Source organism: Heterocephalus glaber, unplaced genomic scaffold (assembly GCF_053883595.1).
Source record: "Heterocephalus glaber isolate CG9 unplaced genomic scaffold, H.glaber_assembly_v1.0 deba00001118, whole genome shotgun sequence".
NCBI classification, from domain to species: domain Eukaryota; kingdom Metazoa; phylum Chordata; class Mammalia; order Rodentia; family Bathyergidae; genus Heterocephalus; species Heterocephalus glaber.
Window position 1 is genome coordinate 2,250,775 of NW_028258196.1, and position 18,471 is coordinate 2,269,245.

Here is an 18,471-nt window from a genome sequence, read left to right on the forward strand (position 1 = left end):
ATTCCTTTGCTGACAAAGACAGCATGGTGATACAGACTTCACCGACTGTGGACTTGAACACAAATGAAATGATGTGACTTTAATTCAGCTTGAAGAGTCTTCAAGAAATCTGGTTTTTCATGATACAAGCCCACATTCTCCCAGAAAAATAAACTTTCTCTAATTTCATTTGCTACCTTATAGCCTATGAGTCAGAGGTTTTAGATCCCAACCCATTGGTTCAGATCTCAACCCATGAAGTCACTTGGATGTCAAGGCTGAGTTGTCATGCCTACAGACAGCCCAACTTTTTGCTTCTTACTCAAAGCACCAGAGCTTCTCACAAAGATTTGCTTTAGAATAAAATTAAGTTTATTTTTATTTTAGTTAACAAATTTGAATTATTTCTGCTTTTCCAGGTGTAACCATTAAAATTTGCACATTATCATAAAATTTAAAAACATAAAATTCAAAGGAAGTATCATTTATAGCCTGAGGAGCAAAATTCCAATGTAATAAAATAAACTACATAAAAATATTGGTATATATGTGCGTTTGGGGCAAGAAAGTGTAGTTCATTTCTTTATTTACATTTGCAATGATTTCTGTGTCTTCTAAAATATTAAAAGAGTAGAAGTTTTTAGAACTCACTCTCCTGCACTATAGAAAAGACTCCAAAATAGTATGCAACTAATATGTCACATCATAGATAATTTCTGACGTGCCCTTAATCATATGTTACCTTGGAAACTGGTAGTTACATTTTCAAATGTAATCTGATCCAAGGCCTAAAATATCTGATGGGAAGTTCCTAGATAATCGGAATTACTTTTTTAAATTCAATCCATTAAAACCCTACTTCGGAGACATGACAAGTAAATACAATGGGGGTGCCTGGATTAAGTCTGGAACAGAAGGAGAACATTAATGTAAAAACTGGTGACACCCAAATAAGGTCTGGAGTTTAATTAAAAGCAATGAACAGATGTTGGGATTTTAATTTTGTTACAGGTCCTGTGGTAATGTAAAGTGTTAACAATAGGAGAAATTGAGCAAAGAATAGAGGAGACCTCTGTATTATCTTTGCAACTTTTCCATAATGTTAAAATAATCTGAAACAATGTTTTTAAAGTCCACTTGAAAATTTTAACAGGGCTTAATCACGCAGTCAATAAAAGTTTATGGAGAGCACCAGCCCTAGTCTTGGTGCCAGACACACAGCTGAACAAAATAGATCCATGGGATCTATCCTTGGGATGCTCAGAGTCTAGTGGTCAGGAAAGACGTTAAGCAGTCAGAACCTGAACATAAATTGTAACTGCAGCCTGCAGTAAGTATATAAAGGAAAAGCGAATGAAGGAACAGAGGTGCAAAGCTGGAAAGGTCTCTGTGAGGCCGTGGTTCTCAACATGAGACCTGGGAAATGACAAGGAGCCAGCCGGGCAACGGCAGCAGAGAGAGGGAAGAACTTGCTGATAGCTGGAGGTGAAGAGGCCAGGAGCACGTGGCAGCATGACCCACGTGATGGGGGCCTGGGAGAGCAAGGCCAGCTGAGAGACCAGACCGCGAAGATCCCGAGGGCCAGGTTAGGGTTTTATGATTTGCCAGAGATGTACAGAAGCCAGGGGAGACTTGAGCCAGAGGAGCAGCATGATCTACCTAATGCTTTTAAAAGGTCACCATGATTGCTACATGGAAACAGCAACACCGGCAGTGCCAGCTTCTGGAACTCGTAGTTATAAAAAATTTTAAAATTCTCAATTTCTAAGTATCTTTGATCTAAAAAAATCTCTGGAAATAATAATGTCATTTTACATGTTTATCCCATTTGCTTTGAACCTGCCACCATAATTTCAGAGGAAGAATGGAGCTCCAAACAGCTCCCAACATAGTCTGGATATTTCCTCTAGAATACCTAGAATTAAACATGGATGTGAACAAAAGCATAAGGAAGATACCAAAGGCCCACCCATAACTTGGAGTTTGGTAGGATGTCAACAGCAGAAATACAAGGGGTCCAACACTCAGGGATCTCAGCTTTCACAAGACAAAAGGAATGCTTAGTGTATCTGTTTTTCAAGACCATGAAAGAACAGTTGACATCCCACTAGCGCCAGCTTGGCATTAGTCCAGGTCTAAATATAGCAAATCCAAGACTGCAGTTATTTTCGATCCCCATTTAAAATTTACAGTGTTAAGTGTCATCCTCTATTACTGCACCTTGAGTCTGGAGGTATTGGTGTGTTGTCCTCTTTGACCTAGAAAAATAAATATGTCTTCCAAACTCGATATAAGCAGTGGCATTTCAATAAAGCTTAATAAGCAGCCTGTAGTGTTGGTTGGGAACACTTGTACATGAGTCTCTAGAGACTTATATTCTAAACAGACCCCTGGATTTTCTCAGTCTGTAAGATTATACAGCATCCATAACCTCACTAAATATTATCTAGATCTACTCTAAGGTCTATCCATATCAGAAGAAAAAAGAGATTGGATATTGATTGAAGTCAAGTCTACGATATGATACCAAAAAATGTATGCAAAGCTCTGGGAACCAAATAGCTATTAAGTTGACTTTGCATCAAACTGTTCCTGTTCTCTGGAAACTACCTCTTTTCCACAGCCAGCAAGGTGGAGGAGAGCACCTCTAGCAGCCATGGAGGGGTAGACTTGACCCTATCCCAAACTCCCACACTTAACGGGATCAAGAATGTATGTGTGACATACATTGGGCCCAAGTGTCACTTCTCCAAGAATCTGGATTTAGAAGTAAGAGATTTTTTGCTCAATCTGTCTACTCTCTTGAATAGAGGACATGTAAACACTGGAACTGCTGGCAGTGACTATTTTTGACCATTTGGACAAGGAAATAGGGAAGCCAGCTTGCAGAAAGAGATAAGAATGGAGGGTAGATATAAAAAAAAAGAGAGAGACGGAGGCCTTCCTGTTTCCCCTTCAACACTCAGGCCTTGATTCCAGCTGGTAGCAGTTTTCCCTCCCTTAAAACCTACATAGGACGCCAGTGCCCTTCAATAGCTTCTATTTTGCTTAAGCTAGTTCAAGTGGAATCCCAACAAGTCATCACTGACATCCAGGCCTTTCCATTTTATTTACTTTCAAATAACTGAGAGCCAGCTTGCCCAAACACTTCAAGCCAAGCTCTCTGAAGAAAGAATTAATTCCAGCCTTTCAAAGCAGATAGATGAAAATAAATGAAAATGCTTATCCTTAAATGTTAAGGGGGGGAGGATCAAGGCACAAAATTGTAGGACTATCAGAATTATTGCTACACTGTAGTTTATATTTATCCATAAATCAAGAAATGAAGTCTTGTATACATTAGAACGATTGTAAAGAAATTAACTGAAAAAATAATAGTTTTATTAGTTACAAGATTTTTTGTTTCTCATCATATTCCTCCGTGTCTGTAATTAAATACTTTATAACTTTAAAGCTCTATAGCTCCAAAGACTATGTAGAAATATGTAAATGTGTTTATAACATAATGATATATTTTTTAAATTAGAACATAAAACAGCCTGCCTGTCATGTTTGCTGCTATATAAATGGCTCACCACAAAAAGAACTGTCCCTTTACCACTGCACACGTGAGAGCAATGCTGCTTCCCATGAACTGTTCCCAAACACCCTCAGTCCTGGCCCCTCTTCCCCCACATGCCCTTCTCATCCTGTCCTCACCTCTTCTATGCTGCTCATCTCCCACTAGCCTTCCACTGCCCTCTCCCGTTCCCCCGCCAGCTCACTCCCCACTCTGGCGCCTGTTTGCCTGCATCTCTGTCCTCTCACTGGCTGGTTCTCAGTCTGTCTCCTCTATTTCCAATCAGCCTGTCTGGAATAACTCCACGGCAAATGACCTTCAGTGCATTGTAAGTAGAGTATCCCTAGTGGCAATCCAGGAAGGGCCACCTCTTTGGGATATAACACTAGGCAACCCAGAAGTGGGTAAGGAGCAGAAGGTAACATCCAAAGCAAAGGCCATTATGAACTCAGACAATTTGTAGCTTGTCTTTAACATTGCCATAACATATTATTTAATAAAACAATTCAAAATATAATGCTGGATATGAAGAAAATAAGTGACGCATCATTTCCATGCCAGGGAAAAGTGGGCAAGGCTCTCTGGAGCCATGAAACTGATTCTGTAGGTTTTCTTCGCAATCAGAGCAGCTTTCATACATTGAACTGGGCACGGTGCCAGACACTCAATGTGCATTATCTTACATAATGTTCCCAACCACCTGTGAAACAACTATTGTCATTCCTATTTTACAGGAACAAGATTGCTGGTTTGAGAGGTTAACTCACTTATGCAAGTTTAAAAGGCTGGCAAGTAACAGGCCAGGGTACGGACTTGTCTTCCTGTTGGCAGAGCCTGTGGTCTTTACACTGATATGAAAATCTCCAGCCAGGTCTTAGATAAACTGCCCAAAGAAAGTATATCTGAAAGCTCTTTTCTTCTCTTTTTCTTAGGTCTGGGGATCAAACCCACAGCCTCACACATGCTAGGCAACTGCTCTACAACTGAGCTACATCCCCAGCCCTCCAAAGAAAGCATATCTGAAATTTAATGTTTACTTAATGCTAAGCCCCTGTTAGCTAGTACTCATAGTGTTTTATAATACAAATATCTAGTTTATTGTAAATTTATATTTAAATGCAAAATACGTATCAGAATAAACACTGTAAAAACTACCATATTATCTGACATCGATAATATATACAAAGATAGTATCCACGGAACCCTTACATGTTCTAAATTAAAAATAAATTAGAAAAAAGTTCTCAGTTCTTCATATCAGTGATGCTTATTTATAACTATTTACAAAACATTACCAATCATATAGTACAAGGAAGCAGAGAGCTTATTCTCATGATATAAACAGAATATGAACAGGCATAAGTATTTGTTGCATTCATGTCACTAGTGAGATATAAATTTCATAACTTACTCATGTTCGAATAATTAAGAGTTATATTAATATTGTACCATGAATATCAGTAATAACCACTTCAAAAGAGAGAGAGGAAATTCCACATTTTCTTTCTCATGATTCTTGTAAGTGTATACTACACGTTATTTAAAAAAAAAAAACACTACATTTTTTCCTCATTTAAGAACAAAAACCTTAAGAAAATAAAGACACATAAACACAGAAGTTACAATCAGTCAGGTGAAATAATCACAAAATGTCATTTGGTTTATTCTCAGTCTCTGAAAAGAGCTTCTGTTTGATTCATTCATGGCTGGTGATGTTTTTCTTTCCTTCTAATTGCTACCATCATATACCCTTTCTCTTTCTGTGTGAAAGTAATTAAGTTCCCAATTTCTGCAAAGGAAACTGAAATCATTCATTTATTAGTTCCACAAACTTGACTGAGTACCACAAAGTAGTAGGCATTTTGCCCAGGCTAAAAAATAAATAAAGATAAGCCCCTGGCCTCCCTCTTGGCGCTCTATGAGAGAGATAGTTTCATGCAGGGAAACAGCCCCACATAGAGGGCTCAGCAGAGGTGAGTGCACAGCCTGGCGCCTGGCAGAGGAGCCCAGGCGCCGGAGAGCTCTGCAGAGGACGGACAGCACAGTGCAGCAGAGCCTGCAGGGTAGACAGGAGGACTCTGTGGGTGAGGACAGCAGAGAGGTGGCACACTGGGACCAATGTATAATGACGCACCAAGAAGCAAGAGAGCACAGGACAACAACGCTATCGATACCATACCAGCTTTCTTGATGAGTCTATGATCAGCCTATGCACAGATCAGATGGAATATGAGATTAGAAAGAAATGTTGGGCCCCAAACCCAACATTTGGTGATTGGTTATGTCCCTACATATAGGAAAGATTATGCATATATTAAAATTAAATTTTTAAAATATGTAGTCCAAAGAGAGAAATATTCAATACAAAATAAAACCATGTGCATGTGCCTTTGGATACAAAGAAACAGAACTGAAAGTATGTATATCAAAGTGTTACCACTAATCAGCTCTGAGTGGTGGGATTATGAATAATTATGTTTTAATCTCTCTCTGTTTCTCTGCCTCCCAGATTCTCTGCACTAAGCACACATTATTTGGCAATTAGAGAGGGGTGGGACGTGTGTGCTAAAATAGAACAGTGTGAGCTGGTCTCAGACAGGGCACGCTAAGAAGTCTGGACTCTGTTCCACGGAAAATGAAAAATTATTCCAAGCACTTGGTCAGGGACAGGAGAGAGACAGATTTGCGCTTTAGGGGAGTGTTATTTCAGTATGAAAGATGGAGTGGTAGAGTTTGAGGCTGGGAAAAAGACTGGATGGATAAAACTAACAGTGATAGGAGGGATGAAAGAACACGATAAGTGGAGGAGACAGAACCTGTGAACTGAAAATAGAAGGAGAGGAACGGACATAGGTTGAGGCTAGCTGCAGGTTCCTGGATCGGGCAAATGGACAGGCACAGATATTGGATCCTCAAAAGTATGAGAAGGAAAAGGCATGTCTTAGGAGCAGAATGGTAAATTTGGCTTTATGTGTGAGATTCTGGAAGGTATTCAGGAAGGAATACTAGTAGGAAGTTTGAAATATGGATCTGGGTTCAGAAACAGTAGACCTAGGTATCCAGACACACAGAAAACGGTGAAGCATGGGGTTGGAAGCGCTAAGTTGTAACAGCTCTCAGAGTGCTCAGAAGCCCCGAAGACCCAAAAGGGGGAGAGTTGTGTGTTTGCGTGTTTTTGATTGACACATAATATTTATGCATATTTCTAATGTACAAGGTGATGTTTGCATTCATGTACACATTGAGCAGTGATCAGCTCAGGGGAATTAGCATACCCACATCTTAAACTTTTACCCTTTTCATATGGTGAGTACACTCAAATTCTTCTCTTCTGGAAACAGGCAACTTTTTTCTAAGAAAGGAGCTAGAGCTAGTATCAGAGAAAGGGGGGAAATTTCACTTCAAATCTGCAACTACCAATAGAAAACAACCACAGATGTTGAAAAAACCAAGGGCATGAAGTACAAAAGGCGTAGCACCAAGAAAGGCACTGGTCCCTATCTGCTCAAAGGTGGGTGAGAAGGCACCCTAGGGTTCATTGACTGATCTTTCTATAAAAGGTGGGACTTTCTTGAAAGCTGTCAAAGTTGACCTACAGCATGACTGTTGTGATGCAATGCTTTCAACCCTCTTTCTTACACAAGAAAACTGATATCCACAGAGAGCAGCCCCAGGTCCCAGGCCTCTAATCCTGTTCATCCTGCTTGCTGTCAGGTTATAATCAACCTCTAAACAACTAGGGTTTAATTCCCTACACACGAGCACACTACTTCCTTATACAGATATACAGAAAAGAAAGTTCACTCCTAGAATATCAGTACTAAACTCCAGTAGAACAAATGAACTTATCCTTCCTCTTGACTTATGGAAATGAATTTCTTACAGCATACAATGCTCTCTCTGGGTTTATTTCCAGCTAACTTTCACTGGTCTTTGATACCACCAAGACCTCAGCCCAGTGACCCTACCACCGTTTCTTTGTCTCTCATGACTTTGATTTCTCTCTTCTCTGCATGCCAAATATAAATTCCAGAGCCAATCATTATACCATCCTGAATTCCTAGCACTCCTCTCCCAATCATTTTATCATACCCATGGGATAAATCTGCAATTCTGGTTAAAACCTTTTCCCCACTTGCTCCATCCTTTGTTGTATCAATGAATAAAACAACCTCCCGATGGTTCTCACTTTAAATCTGTGACCAGAAGCTCTACATGGCCCTGCAGGCTGTCAGACAACCTTTGTGTGCTGGGCTGGCCCATTCTCATGCCATTAGTTTTAACTCTCTACAACTTCTCCTTTAATCTCCACCACTCCTTTAAGCTTCCTATTTGGAAAAAAACTAAAGCAACCAGAAGGGAATCTCGACAGACTCCCACCACCTCAGTTATCTGCCTTGCAGAGCCAACCGCACACACATGGGCCTCTATCCATGTTCCTATCTAAAGTAACATCCTTTGTCTTGTGCAGTAGATGCCAAGTCCTGTCTCCCAACTCATTTTTCTTAAGCTATTGAGTCATTCCCCTTTGTGTGTGAATATGCTCTGTTTTATCTCCTATTAAAAAAATTCTTGATCTCACTGTTTTCATTTCTTCTGCTCTCCTTTATACAGAAATCCTTGAAAAGTCATCTACACTTACAGTTTCCAATTTCTCTCTTTAATAGGCTTTCTCTTACCTAACCCATTGTACTGGGGATTCAACCCAGTGCCTTTACACTGAGCTACATCTCCAGCCCTTTTTTATTTTGAGATAGGGTTTCACTAAGTCACTGAGTTGCCCAGACTGGCCCAGACTGTGATCTTCCTGCCTCAGTGTCCCAGAGTGCTGTATTACATATGTGTACCACCATGCCCAGATCTTAACTCTCTTTTAGGTACATTCTAATACATACCATCTCGCCTTAGCTGACCGTGTCAAGATTCTTCCTAATATCATCAGTGAATGACCCACAAATGCCAGACAGTTATCAGCCTTCCTTCTACTTGACCTTTCAATAGCACTGGATTCAGCTAATCCTTTCCTTTGGAAACTCTTTCTTCTCTACATTCCAGAGTACCACATGCTCTTGGTTTTTGTCCTGTACCTCTCCAGGAGGTCCTCCTTCGTCTCTTAATGATCACTGCTCTTCTTCCCAACCTCTTCATGTCAGAGTGTTCCAGGGTTCTGGTGGCAAATCCCTAGTGCACATCTCCAGTAAGACATCTTCAAACTCTAAGCTCGGTCTACATCTCCAATACATGTAACAGTCCAGAAGCATCACCCTGATCCCTTGAGCCCTACCACTCAGGCTTCTCTACTTATTTCTGATGCCACCTTAAACTCGGGCAAACCAGACCACATGGATCAACTTTTGCTCTCTTTCCTGGCAGCACCACACCAAGGACTCAGGAAACCTTCTGGCTCTAATTTCAAAACTTTTCAGAATCTGACCACCTGTCACCATCTCTACTGCTGTCTCTCTGGATCAGGCCACTGCCACCTCTCATCTCGATGACTGCAAGGCCAATGACTGGGCATCTCAACCACTGGCTCTGGAGTAGCCATCAGACTGATCCTTTGAAAGGTAAGTCAAGTCATATGACTGCTCTTCCAGATCCCCCATTCCATTGAGAGTCAAGCCGAGTGGCTTCTATCATCTGTGAAGTCCTGCTGCACCTGTGTCCCTGTGTCACAGGAACCTCGTCTCTAACCATTCTCCCAAGTGCCCATCTGCTTCAGCTGTGCAGCTCTCCTCAGGGTTTCTCTAGCATAGCAGGCACACTGCCTCTCAAAGGACAGCCCTGGCTGATCCCACTACCTGGCAAGGCCTCCTCCAAGTCCCTTACATTTGTCCAGCCTTTGCTCAGCTTTCCTCCGTGAGGTCCTACCTGTTTGAAGTTTCAGTAATCTCAACCCCTGGAACTGTACATTTTTTTATCCTGTTGCTATTTTCAAAAAAGCACTTGTGACTTCGAAATACCTGAAACAACTTATTTGTCCATTGTCTTGTTTCTTTCCACCAGAACTTAAACTCCAAAAAGGGAAATATTTTCCTCTGTTTGGTTCACTGATGTGTTCCTGGCACATAGGAGGTGCACAATTAACACTCACTGAGCAAATGAATCTACAGCCCTTATCAGACCATAAGCAACTCAAAGCTAGCCATGAAGGTTTGATTATCTTTGTATCCTGATTTCAAATACATAGGTACATATACTTGGTGCATATATTTGTGCTCAGTAACTTCTTATTAAATTGAACAGATATTTTTAAAGGTGGCCAAATGCCCTGTAAAAGTATCTTCATTTATCTACATCCTATTACATTTCTTTTTTTCTTCATCCTGACTACCAGAATTTGTTGTGGACAAGGTGCCAGCTGGTCCATGAAGCTCATGAGCCTGACCTTCAATGTGTTTTCTCAGAGCTAAGTCCCCAGCTACCTCCAAAGAGGTGAATGGTACATACACCAAGACATCATCCCCTCCTTACACCTCTTATGTGACCAATCAGGAAAGGAGAAAGCCACCTTGTCTTCACATAGCAAATATTCACCACAGTAGCTTTCATCTAAATATATTCCTCCAGACTTTTCCCAAGCTGTTGCTCATTCCTGGTAACAGCTAAATCAATTGGCCATATTGTACTGGTTTGTTTCAGTGTGTTTGTTTACTAGTCGGAGCCTGCATTAAGGGCAGGATTATTTCACGGTTCTAGCTTGCCTGGCTGTCTTCCAGCTCTCTCCCCTCCCAGTCTCCCTCTGCCTCTGACAGTGCAAACACCCTGAGAGTTGTTTGACTGTCCCTTAATTCTCTGCTCTTGCGAGTCTGTCTGCCTTCACTGAATCTGTGGCCCAAATTTAGGCAAATGTCTATCGCAAATGACCACACCAAATGCATCTTTCAGGCTTTCAGCTTCCAGCCACAGCCTTGGCCAGTGTGCTTTCCTCTCTTTGTCCTGTTATTGTATTGTAAATGAAACATGTGCAGCTATTTGAGCAATTGCAAAAATGTCATAAGAACATGCCCTTATCTAAAATGTCATTTTTCCAGTATTCTTTTTGGTTTGTTCTTCATTAACCACTGCTCTATTATTATAAAAAATAGAATAATAAACTACCTTGAATCTTGTAATTTTACACAGATTCTACATTGTCTTGGTGACCAAAAAACACCCACAATTCCTAATTAAAATATTCAAAGGTGAAATTCAAATAATTTCCACAAGATATATTACTGCTTTCATTTGTTTCTAGAGTTAGACAGACACCTTTTGCCAATGGGGGGGGGGCGTTGAGGCGACAGCACAAAGGCTTCAAAGAACATTCCAAGTGTATTATTTTCTTTCGAGAAAATTCTAACACTATATAATCACTTTTATATAGAAAATGAATAATGTAAGCTGCTACTGCTAAAAGCAGCCAGACAAACTATCCAAACCAGATTGGCCTTTCCTAAAACCAAGTGAAATATCAAACTAGAAAATATCTGGATGAGAAAGGCCCACAAGCAAAGCCCATGAATTATTGTTTCACAGAGAGGGAGCGATTAGGGGACAAAGTCATATGGGGAAAAAAGTGATTTTCTCATCTATGTGTGAGGTTGTGTGTAGGTACGTGGTTTCTCAGAACCTGTAACGTTGATGGCAACCCCAAGTCACAGAAAAATACCAGCTAGAAATGCATCTAGGAGCTTCCAAGACTTCTGGTTAAAAATAACAGCAAAAACATCAATTAGGCTCCATCTATTGCTACAGCAATGCACTTGATAAAGAACAAGCTAAATTTCCACCTGCACAGAGATTGAACCGCAGCTAGTCCCCCAGTTCAAAGAAACCGAGCTTCGGTTCAGAGGGCACAACTACTGTCAGCAAGCCCAGCCAGCGGGCTGGGGCGCGGGGGAAGGAGGCCAGGCGCAGGGCTCCCCTCTTCGCCCTCCCCTCAAAACTGCTGCTGAGGCAGGAGAGCCTCGCGGCCAGCCTGGACCTAGCTGGATGGATTTCTCCTCCGCTCGGGGCGGCCGGTCGCGCCTCTCTCCCACAGCCCCCGCGGCTCGCACGGGTCTCTGGCTCCAGGCTCTGGGATCGCGACCTACGCAGGTCCCTTCCTCTGCCTCGGGTACACAGCCTTCCAGAGACGCTTCGCCAGGAGAGCTTCCCGCGCTGGCACCGCGTCAGCACCCCGGGGACAAGCCGACCCCGCCGGCTCCGGACCCCCGGGTCTGCACAGCCTGCGTCCCGGCGCCGTGCGCACCGCGGCACCCAGTAGGGCCTTTCGGGGCGCGGAGCCCGAAGAGGACGGCTACCGTCCGCAAACTCCCGCGCTGGCCCGGCGGGCCGGCGCCCTCCCGGGCTCAGCACCGCGTCCCCGAGGCAGCAGGCTGCGCGGCGGCCGGGCGGGGCTGCAGGTGTCCGCCGGCGCTCTCCGCCCCGCGCCCTCCTCGCCCGCCCGCGTCTTACTTTTCTGGCTGGAGTAGCCTGGGTAGTAGCCATAGTAGCCTGTGATCCGCAGGATCCGGTCCTCGATGGTGGCCACCCCGTTGGGGGCCGCCTTGACGTCCATAGAGAGCGCGGGCCGCGGCTCCAGCGGCTGCGGGGCGGCGAGCGCAGCGCGGGGCCCGGGGGCTGCGGCGGCGGCTCTGACTCCCGCGCCCGGCGCGGCCCCGGCTTCGCATCACCGCGGCGCGGCGGCCCCCACTCGCCGGCCTCCGGCTGCCTGGCCGCCCTCCCGCCACCGGCCGCGCCGCACAGCGCCCCCTCGCTCCGACGCCCACCGCGCCGGGCCAGAGCCCCACCTGCCGCTCCGGGAGGGGGTGGTCGAGGCGGGTGGGGAGGAGCGATGACTCCGTGCGGGCCGGGAAGGAGGGCGGGTGGGCCGAGTCCGGGACGGCGGGATCTGAACGCCAGCCGCGCACATGGTCGCTCTGGAAAGGACGACGCCGGGCGCCCCCGGGCTGCATCCGCGCTCAGGGTCCGCACCGCCTGGGGTCTGGAGATCCCGGAGCACTCTGGGTCCTCGCCAGCGCCCAGCCGACCGAGGGTCCTCCTCCCTCTCTCCTCTCCTTTCCTCTCCTCTTTCTTCTCTTTCGTCCCTTCCTTACCCTTCTCTTTCTTCTTTCTTTTGCCTCCTTCCTTTTCCTTCCTTCCTAGCTTCTTTCCTTTCTAGAAGTGCAAAGCTAACGGCCTGGGGACCCACCCTCCAGGTTTGTGAACACAGGGACTCTGAGAGCTAAGCCCTGAAGGCTGACGTTCACGAGGACCCCCACCAGCCCAGCCCGGGAAATGGCTGAGGCGTGGGTGTCACTTACTTTGCCAATTCCCAATGTTCTGAGAACAGAGGAGGTTCTCCTTTATTGCCTAAAACATCAGAAAGAAGGCCCTTCAAGCTGCGAACAACCAGACGCGGAAGCTGTAGCTGCAGTCTAGAGACTGCCCCAGCAGACGTCCTCACACGAATGGTTACCGCGAGCACCGGCCCTGGAGCGCGCTCTTCCGAGCAGGCCGAAGGCCGAGTCCGCTGCTCTGGTCAGTTTGTAGTTACAGCCTCCTGGGGGAAACATCCCCAAAGTTTCATCTCAGAAAGGACGGAGAGTGGGTTTTGGGGGGTTGGGGGTCATCCGCATAGAGGTCATTCCGTTCTCCTTCCGTGCGGAGCCAGTGTAGACCGCCCGGCCAAGAGTCACATTCTCAGAACTTGGAGCCCGGCAGAAACATAGTCTAGGGTCCCCTCTCAGAAACGCCCAAGAACTATGCACGGTTCTGCCTGCTCGCACATTCCCCATTGTGAGGGCCCCTAAGAGGAAAGAAACTGCAGATGAGTGTGCATCTAATCGGATGGATTAGGTTTAAGTACAGGGAATGCAGGATGCATTTTCCTGCACACAGCCTGGCAGAGCATCTCGGGAAGGGCTGGACCTGAGGCTGCAGGCCAGTGTGTAGAAGCCGTCTCCGACCACATGGAGTCCCAGGTGAGGGAAGAGGGGAGGGTGGAAGGAACCGCAGGAAAATGCAGCACTGCACAATGGCAGAGAGTGAAACTCTTTAGCGAAAATGAAAGGATCGGGCCTTTATATCCCTCATCCCACAGCAATTTCTACAACACTTTTGTTAGTTTTTATTATGTCTGTGACAAAGTGCGTATAAAACACATGCATTGCACACGGGAAAATATGTTGGCCACATTAATTTAAAATGTCCCTTTTGTTTAAAGTTTCCCATATCTATTATGAATTTCATAGCATTCATCGTGCCACACAGGATATTAATCTATGAATTCAGTAAGAGAAATTGAGAAATAATTCAAGCAAAAACTTAACAAAACAGGACTACGAATGTTAGTTACTCTTCTCCTTCTACCACAGAACACCTGACAACCAAAGTTAAAGGAGGAGAAGTTTATTTCGGCTCACAGTTCACTGAGGTTTCAGTCCATAATCAGCTGGCTCCCAGGCAGGGTGGCAGAGGAGCAATAGTTCATGTCGGACAGACAGTAGCAAAGCAGCAAGGGACTTTAATAGCATCTTTCTGCCCCTTTTATCTTATGCAGACTACTTGGAGTGGTAGCACTCACACCCATAACCCTAGTGCCCTCGGGCCTACACCCACCATGAATCAATCACAGTCTAGATTCAGCCACCTCTGAAAAAGCATGAGGCTTTGGGGGACATCCAAACACAAGCCCTAACAATGAATGTGCACAGACTTCAAAGGTAAGTGGTTTTGTCCCACTAATGTTTGTAAGTTATCTTGCCATGGTTAATGGATTTAAATTCTAAATATTTTTGCTTTGTTTTCAGAAAGTTCCAGAGAAATGTATTTAACTGGATCTGATCAGTCCTACAAACAGCAAATTATCTAAATAAAACAGACATTATACCCACAAGTATGTTTTCCAAGATATATACACATATACACATATATTGTGTATATACATACATATTTTCAGACTCATCTGGAAATAAAATGTGAAATAAAGCATTTACACAAGTCTTTGCAATCATCTGTAATAAAGTGATTGAAACAGTAACGGTGAGCTGTAAGCTGGGACACGCTTTCTTTTAGTGGAAGAAACTGAATTCCTATAATTATAAATTGATCATCAGTGAAAGGTAAATGACTGCTAGTGATAAGCACTTATTGGCAAACATGATAGAATTTTTTAACCATTGAAGTATTATTTGATCGATCATTTAAAAATTTCCAGAATTTATTTTGAAGGGAGAATTTTTAAAACATTGTTAGACACCTGCATGCTACTTCTACCAGTTTCCACAAACCCAAATACAAAAAGTCAAATTTGTAACATGTGAATTAGTTTGCCTCAAATAACAATTAGTGTAACATGTGAATTAGTTAGCTCTGAAATAAGAAAGAAAAGGTGTCATTTAACCAATGAAAATGGAGGGTGGCTGTTTGTTCACAAACTGGTTCATTCTGGTGGCTCTTCACGTAGTTTTCTCAGTAAGTACCAATTGTAATTTGATTTGCAGAAATTCAATCTTGTGTGTAACTATTCAGGAATATTTCAGTGCATTAAGTTAAGGGCATCTGTCTGTGATTCCAAGTGAGTTTTGATACCTGAATCGTATTTTTGGATCGACTGATATCAGATTAGGTGTTTACACTAAATGAGTAAAAGAAAATCTATTTTTGTTGTAAAAAAAAGTGCCAAATCATTTGTAAAACAGTGCAAGTGATGGACATTCACAGTCTTTGCATCTGACACTAAAATAACTATGCTAAATCATAACCTTAAAACCAAATGTAATCAATCACTGGGTAACAATTCTATTCTAAGATAAGCAGCCTGTCATATAATCATCTTTATGACATCAGACTTTACACTTTGGGAGAGTTAGTAAAATAAAATCTATGGAGTCTGGTCTCCTTTCCTCTGCTTAGCAGCAAGGCATCAGAAACCTTCTTTTCAAAAAAAAAAGAAGAAGAAGAAAAAAAGAAACCTTCTTTTCATCTTTCCACGGCAGGAATCAGTTGCCTAATCTTTCTGACTACCTATTGTAAGTTACTTGTGAAAGATGTTGAAAGAAGGGAAAATGATTTCCCCCTCTGGGAAATCAATATAGTGTGCCTGCCTCCTTGGGCTAAAAGTAACTTGGCTGCTTAGGAAGCTATAAATGTTTAAGCTTTTATATCTAAGGGCAAACAGTGCTTTGTACAGCCCTCCTTGCTCTTCACAGAGAGTGGATCCCAAAGAGTTTACACGGTGTTAGTGTTGAAGAGCAAGTGGCTTGCAGTCGACCTAGAATCAGCCCCTGGGAAAGAAGTCATGATCTGAGTATTCTATTTTCAGAAGAGCCGTTTTAAATATTTAACTATCAAGTCATCAGCTGCCCCATTTGGAACGCTGTCAAGACCTTCTCTTTTCACTCCTAAGCATCACCTCTTTCCTTTTCATCTGAAAAGGGTTAGGGACGGAGAACCCAGGTGTCTATTTGGGAAGTCAGGAGAGCCTCTACTTTTCCTGGATCCCATGACAAAATTAGAGGCTCAGTTCCTTAGAAATGCATTGAACTTCTTTGAAGAAAGGCTTAAGTAATTTCAACAAATAAATTCAAATTTTAGAATGTGACTATGCCCTCTCTCTCTGTCTCTGTCTCTGTCTATCCCTCTGTGTTTTGAGTGTGCATGTGTGTGTGTCTGCCTGCCTGTCTCCCTTTCTCTCTGTCTTGCCCTGCTCTGTGTGTGTATCTGCCTCTCTCTTTCTCTGTATGTCTCTGTTTCTCTGTCTTTCTGTGTCTGTACATGTTACGTGTTTGGAAGGTGACTGGATCTTGGTGGCACTATACCATCAGAGGATTCGTCCACTGACGAGCTCAGTAGCTGAACGTGCAGTTGGAAGGTGGGGCCTGGGTGGAAGCGCCTCACCAGGGATGTGACCTAGAAGTCCATATCCTTGTCCTTGGCTCCTTCCTTCCCTGTGCTCCCTGGCTACATGGGGTGAGCAGCCTCCCTCCGTCCATCCCTCCACTGTGCTATCTCTGCCTGGGAGCTGGCCAATTTCAGACTGAACCCAGTGGAAACAGTGAGCCCAACAAACCTCTCCTCTTCTCATTGTGGGTGGCAGGTATTTTGCCCTAGCAATGGCAAAGTGACGAATATGGCGTGTATGTGCATGTGCGTGCACATCTGTCCATCTGTCTACCTCATTTTCTATGTCTTCCTCCCCATCCCTTTTACCTCTCCCTCAGCAGGACTGGACAATGATTAAAGAAAAACTTGGGGACAGACTGGGAGGACTCAAATTGGACCTCACCATTTTCTAGCTGTGTAATCTTGAGTCTCTTCAACTATCTATGACTCAATTTTATCATCGTTAAAATAGAAGTATTACATTTACAGTACTTTATAGAAGCATTGTGAAGAATAAATGACTTTTTATTCAAAATGAGCTTATTAACAGTGACTGTCACTTCATAAGCCTAATAAGTGTTGCTATTATTTTGTTCTAAGCGTCCATAGAACCCTCTGAGGGTCAGTTTTCTTTTTGAAATTGAACAATAATCTCTAGTTCACAATATTGCTGTGAAGATTAAATGAGATAATATGTAAAAACACCTTACCAATGCCTGGCACATAGCACATGAACAATATGAATATCTTTCTTTCAGCCCACCCTTGCTCTGTCCATTCCTTATTATTAAAGTTAATTCACACTTCATTCACACTATTAGGACTTTCTCTGCCACAGTTGCTTTTGTGAGTCTCCTTTCATCCTTCCAACTCTGACAAGAATCACAAAAAGCAGGTCCTGTGTACCCAAGGAGCGGGCGAGCCTCAGGAAAGTGGAGGTCTCTGTGTCTGCAGTTCTTCCTGTCCTTTGAGAAGCCAGGAGTACAGGAAGACTTGCTTCTGGATGAGACAGGACCAAAGGCTGGTGGTCCCCCACTGTGGGAGGGACCCTGCTTGGTGATGGTATCCTGGGGAAATAAACATCCTCAGTGTGACCAGTGTGGTCTTTGCAGGAGGCTGGATCTTTGGCCCCCAGCTGCCCACTTCAGCAGAGCCTGGTGCCTCCCAGCCTGTCAGAGTGGCAGGACCACCAGCCCAGAGCACTCACCTGTGTACCTGATCCACACACATCTCAACAGCACCCAGGGACAGAAGACCAGAGCACCCCCTCTGCTGGAGTCTGGCCACGTGCCTTCCCTGACATCCTTTGTAACGGGAGGAGCCCCAATAACAGTGAATTTGCACTTCCCACTATTTTTCTTGGGAATGGGGCTCCAAATAAGAGACGTAATGTAAAATAAAGACATTTAAAACCTTTTTGAACAGCTGTGTTGGTGGATATATAGTCAAACCTGCTATATACTCATTTTACAAATAAGCCTTTCTGTAATTTAAATGTCTAAAAATGCCATGCATGCCACAGCTTCAAACCTTGTGTATGTTATTCATCACACAAGGTTTTCTGTAACGTTAACTGTTAAAAATGACAGACTTGCTGCGGCAGTCATTAATACTGTTTGCCAAATATTTATGGCCCTCCACCATTTGAGTTATAGGGCAGTAGTGCACCTCCTGTCCCCTTACAGGTGTAGGAGGCTATGTGGTTGATAGTGTCTGTAAATAAGATGTTTATCATCCCAGATAAAGCTAATACAAGACCCTCAGAGGACACTTCCCCTCTGGAGTGTTCCCCTATCAACATTCAATATGACTGTGATACAAAAAAATGAATTCACTACAAAGATTACAATCAGAAGAAGTTTGAATTCATTCTATACATACTACATTTAATTTTCAAAGCTTTCTGTTTTCTTCCCTTCCTTCTTTCTGTTTTCCAAAGACATATATGTGAATGGAAAATATTGTGAATGTTTAAATTTTTAAAAAATATATTACAGTGAAAGACACATTGCCTTTAATCCCCCTCAGAAAACTCTCCCTCAATTTGAACACTCGTATCTCGTTGTTTTTGCCACTTTCCGAGG

At 43.5% G+C, this 18,471-nt stretch overlaps 1 protein-coding gene across 1 annotated transcript in view; it reads right to left on the minus strand.

Moving 5' to 3' along the window:
• Slc35f4 (solute carrier family 35 member F4) overlaps positions 1-12,143 on the minus strand; it is a 275,011-nt gene extending 262,868 nt beyond the window's left edge. The window contains exon 1 of the mRNA XM_004871094.3: positions 11,978-12,143. Within this exon, the coding sequence (XP_004871151.1) occupies positions 11,978-12,080 (103 nt within the window). The 5' untranslated portion in view covers positions 12,081-12,143. The remainder of the gene's footprint in view (positions 1-11,977) is intronic.
• Between the last annotated feature and the right edge of the window lie 6,328 nt (positions 12,144-18,471).